General features: G+C 32.3%; 1 protein-coding gene across 6 annotated transcripts; it reads right to left on the bottom strand.

The window, feature by feature from the left end:
• Window positions 1-204: 204 nt before the first annotated feature.
• Window positions 205-2,339, bottom strand: LOC139994757 (uncharacterized protein F13E9.13, mitochondrial). 6 transcript variants are annotated; one of them, XM_072017690.1, is made up of 7 exons: window positions 1,900-2,048; window positions 1,718-1,797; window positions 1,235-1,317; window positions 1,024-1,164; window positions 746-945; window positions 525-652; window positions 205-452 (listed from the first exon to the last, which is right to left on the bottom strand). In XM_072017690.1, exons 2-7 carry the CDS (start codon window positions 1,791-1,793, stop codon window positions 256-258), a joined length of 825 nt encoding a protein of 274 aa, XP_071873791.1. In that variant the 5' UTR covers window positions 1,794-1,797; window positions 1,900-2,048; the 3' UTR covers window positions 205-255. The 6 variants fall into 6 exon arrangements, with proteins under 6 accessions (XP_071873791.1, XP_071873790.1, XP_071873793.1 ...); XM_072017689.1 differs by having other exon boundaries at window positions 1,718-1,806; XM_072017692.1 differs by having other exon boundaries at window positions 1,613-1,806.
• Window positions 2,340-4,002: the final 1,663 nt, after the last annotated feature.

Genomic DNA, 4,002 nt, shown 5'->3' on the forward strand with positions numbered 1-4,002 from the left:
CTATTTATACAATGTGTAGGACAGGTTTCATAAAACCGGTTACGAGTGTTTCCGTTTTATTCCGTTCATAATTAATTTTGTCAGTCATTTCTCTCGAATTTCCGATTATACGGCATTCATTTTATTAATAATAAGGAACGTAGAAAATTAACTTGTAGGTATATACGCAGTATATGTTTAATTAGAATTACAAATGAGTATAAAAATAATATTTAAAAAACATGATTTTTTAAATATACATTTTTAGTGCAATCATTATTGTAAGTTTTGCAGGACTTTTAAGTTTTCCATAAAGTTGCTCACCTTTTTTTTATCAATTCTATTTTCCCAATTTTCACTGATTTTAAAATGCGATCCAACAATTACAGCATCAGAGGATAAATAATCTTTTATATTGTTTTTTGTAACGCCAGAACCAATAAGAACTGGTATTTCACTATTCTGTTTAATCTCTGTATATAGTGTGATCTTTCATTATTAAAATTTTTATATAAATGCTACAATTTGACAAAATAAGGAAATACCTGTAAATGCTGATACATTAACTGGGTCACCGGTGGTAATCCCTGTCAGTATTATTCCATCAGCTAAAAAAAATTTTGCTGCTTTTACCGTCTCTGATAAACTTACATCAGAAGTGATTGCATGTGAACTATAGGAAAAAAACGACACAATTTTTACATTGGACTAAGAAAAAATCAAGCAAACAGATGAGTTTCCCTTTTCAAATATATTAATAAATTACCTATGCTTCTTTTTAATGTCAGCAAGAATAAGAATATCATCTGCATCAATTTGTTTTCTATATCTTAACAAAGAGCCAGCACATGCATCTGTAAAGCCCTCATCTGCAATATGAGAAAAGACAAACCCTTCTGCTCTGATAAATTGAAGATTTGCTGCCTTTGCTACAGCTATAGCTTCCTTGTTACATCCTGCCAAAATCTATTTCAGTTTTTGTCTCTACTTTAATAAGGTATAAATGTTTCTGATATTTTATGTGATAAATTCTTTGATTTGTACCTGTATACCGCAGGGTATATTTTCAGGTAATACTTTTCTTACTTCTGTGCAAATTCTGGTCATTATTGCTGTAGTTTCAGGAGTTAAATCTTTGGGCCTTACATATGGAATGTCATGCATATTTTCTACTAATATACCATCCTTAAAAGTAAATGTACTATATTAATAAACCATGAAACTAATGGTAGATGAATTATGTAATTAAACTTACAATATTATATTCACTATAAGTTATCGCTTCTTTTATTGCATTACTTATAATTTCTTTGGTATTACCACTATACAAAGGTGTTCCTGAAAAGTATCATTTTTCAATATCACGAGCCAATAATGTGCGAATATAAATAACGAATGAACCAAGTCATTCATTGTTCAACAAATATTTTTCAACAACAGATTTTTGCTAGATAGTGTTAATTTATTGTTACTATGAGCAATTCAGTGTTTTTAAGAAATATTATTTACAACTGATATTTTTTTCCTATATAAAATGTAATTGATACTTTAAGGCTAAGGACGATAAAACCAGTAATCAACAACCATTATTCAGGCGTCTCTTTTTGGTTATACCAAAAAATTTGTACTCAACTTTTTCTAAGCGAGAATTGCATTTTTTCTATTTTTTAATTATTACTTTTAATTCTGACGAATCCTTAAGTTTTACATATTTTTAAATCTAACGGAAATTTTATACCAGGTAATGCACCAACGTGTATCATCCCAATCACAGAACATTTCCCCTTTTTAAAAATGTTATAGAATCGTGACATATTCCTAGAAAAGCTTTAATTTAAAGTCACTTTCGCAAACCTTAGCTTTAATTACAAATATATAATCGAACTATATATTGTACACTGAAATAACTGTATTCCGTACTTTAACTACGAAGTTTTGATTGAATAATCAGCTGTTTCGTATCGAGAGCACTATTGCATCTTTGTTGGATATTTGAGTCTAAAAAGAGACACAAAGAGGACTTGTAACAGTTAATTTCTATTGATTTGATGTTCTATATTTTTCACCAAACTTACAGTATACATATTTTTAAACAAATGCTTCAATTATTTAAAGTCATTTGTAAATAAATATTTATAAATTTCAAGAAGACATAGTATAGTTAGGTTAATTTTGAATAATCTTAACCTTGGTCAGTTCTCATAATTGACGTTTCATTTCTACGCGAATCAAATCAACTTTTAAGGATATGGTTTCAGAGTAATTTATTTTCAACGTTAAAAGCATTTTTGCAATGGAATAATTTTGATAGAATGTACTTTATTGTATCCAGTGTATACAAAATATATTTAATTTAAGAAACATTATTTAAATTGTTGCAATAGAAATCTAGGGAACTACAGTACGGAACAGTTATTTTTTACGCCATCTACAATTTTGGGCATAAATATTAAAGATTATGTGTCATTCATGTCGATAAAGTAAAATTTATGATATTGGGCATTTGAATTCTATATTGCTGTATTTAGTCACCTCGTTTGAGGTTGTAAGATCACTTACCAAGGACAGGATAGACGCGAGATCAAATGGTACTTTGTGTTTTAGGTTCTGAAATACTTGGAAAAAGATCTGAGCGCTTCTTATATCTTCTAGAATTTGACTATGATGAACATAGAAAACTTCACGAAAGAAACGTTCAAGTGCTATCAATACAGAGCTTTCAAATTCCTATCTTAGCCCTTTGCGGACTATCGCCGCATATATGCGTTCCGTGTAAGCCATCAATTTGGTCGAGGAACTTATATATGTGTTTGGCGAAAACAACTGATAGAGCCGAACGATTCATATATGTGTGCCACGTGAACGCGCCGCTATGAGCGAGAATCTCATACACATGTTCGGTGAAAACAAATGATAGAACCAAAAGACACATATGTATGTAATTTTTTTTATTTTGTGGAGAATCTGTTCATGTGCATATATAATTATGACATCTATGAACGAAAAGCACGTCTAAGCAGAAATGTGCGCTGGCAATTTGAAATCTACCACAGCATGACTATCGCGACAGCAGCTCGGCGCCACAGTACGGTTTACTTCGAACCGTCCCGTCCGTAAAGGACTAATGAATAATGACAGAATTTTGAAGTTTAATTGAATTTTCCTAGCTAAACACTCGTCGTTCTATCTACACGGAAGAGATGAAATACAATAAGTTATACCTTCAATATACTCTATTATTTTCAAAATTAGCTCGGTCCCCCTTCTTTCCTTTTCCTAGATCGATCATGAATTTTAATATTTCTATCTGTTTTATTATATGTTACCGTATCGTGTATATGAAGGTAACGTATATCTGTAACACCGAGATCTGTTTTACCCTTATTTGAAAAAAACAATCTATAATATCTAGAAATCGATGATAGGTTACCAACAGATACGAATTATCAATCTTATCGTTACATGACTTGTAACAAAGTAAACTGAATGTTTCACAGTCGGTTATGTCAAAAATTATACTAACTAGATAACAAAACTTATCAAGCTCTATATAACGTAAACGTTTATAATCTTGATAAGGTCTTTTTCTATCTTACATATCTCTAATATCGTTTACACCCCGACCAAGAAGTTTCTCCGTGCAGCAGTATGAGGTCGTGGCGACGCATGGCAGCGCGACGCCGCCACCTCTCGTGGTTCCCCCGTTCCGCAGGTTTTGTTGTGACCGCGGTGGCTTTGACGACAGTTGCGCGTGATTGCAGTCAAGCAGTGCGGTCTTACGGTTCGCTTCCATCGCGAACAATCGCGTGTGCCGGCCCTTCGATTGTTCTTTCGTCTCGACACCCTCGCAACGATTATTTCCAATCCCTTTGCAACTATTTCTACTCAAATTATTCCTACCTTCCTGCCCATAGATTTTCATATTTTGCTAGAAATTTTCTTCAAACCTTTTCAAACATCCTCAAACTCAAGAAAACACGTTCATCCGCATAGTGGCCTAGAATCTTTTAATCTTTTTAAGCT

Source organism: Bombus fervidus, chromosome 15, assembly GCF_041682495.2.
Source record: "Bombus fervidus isolate BK054 chromosome 15, iyBomFerv1, whole genome shotgun sequence".
NCBI classification, from domain to species: Eukaryota; Metazoa; Arthropoda; class Insecta; order Hymenoptera; family Apidae; genus Bombus; species Bombus fervidus.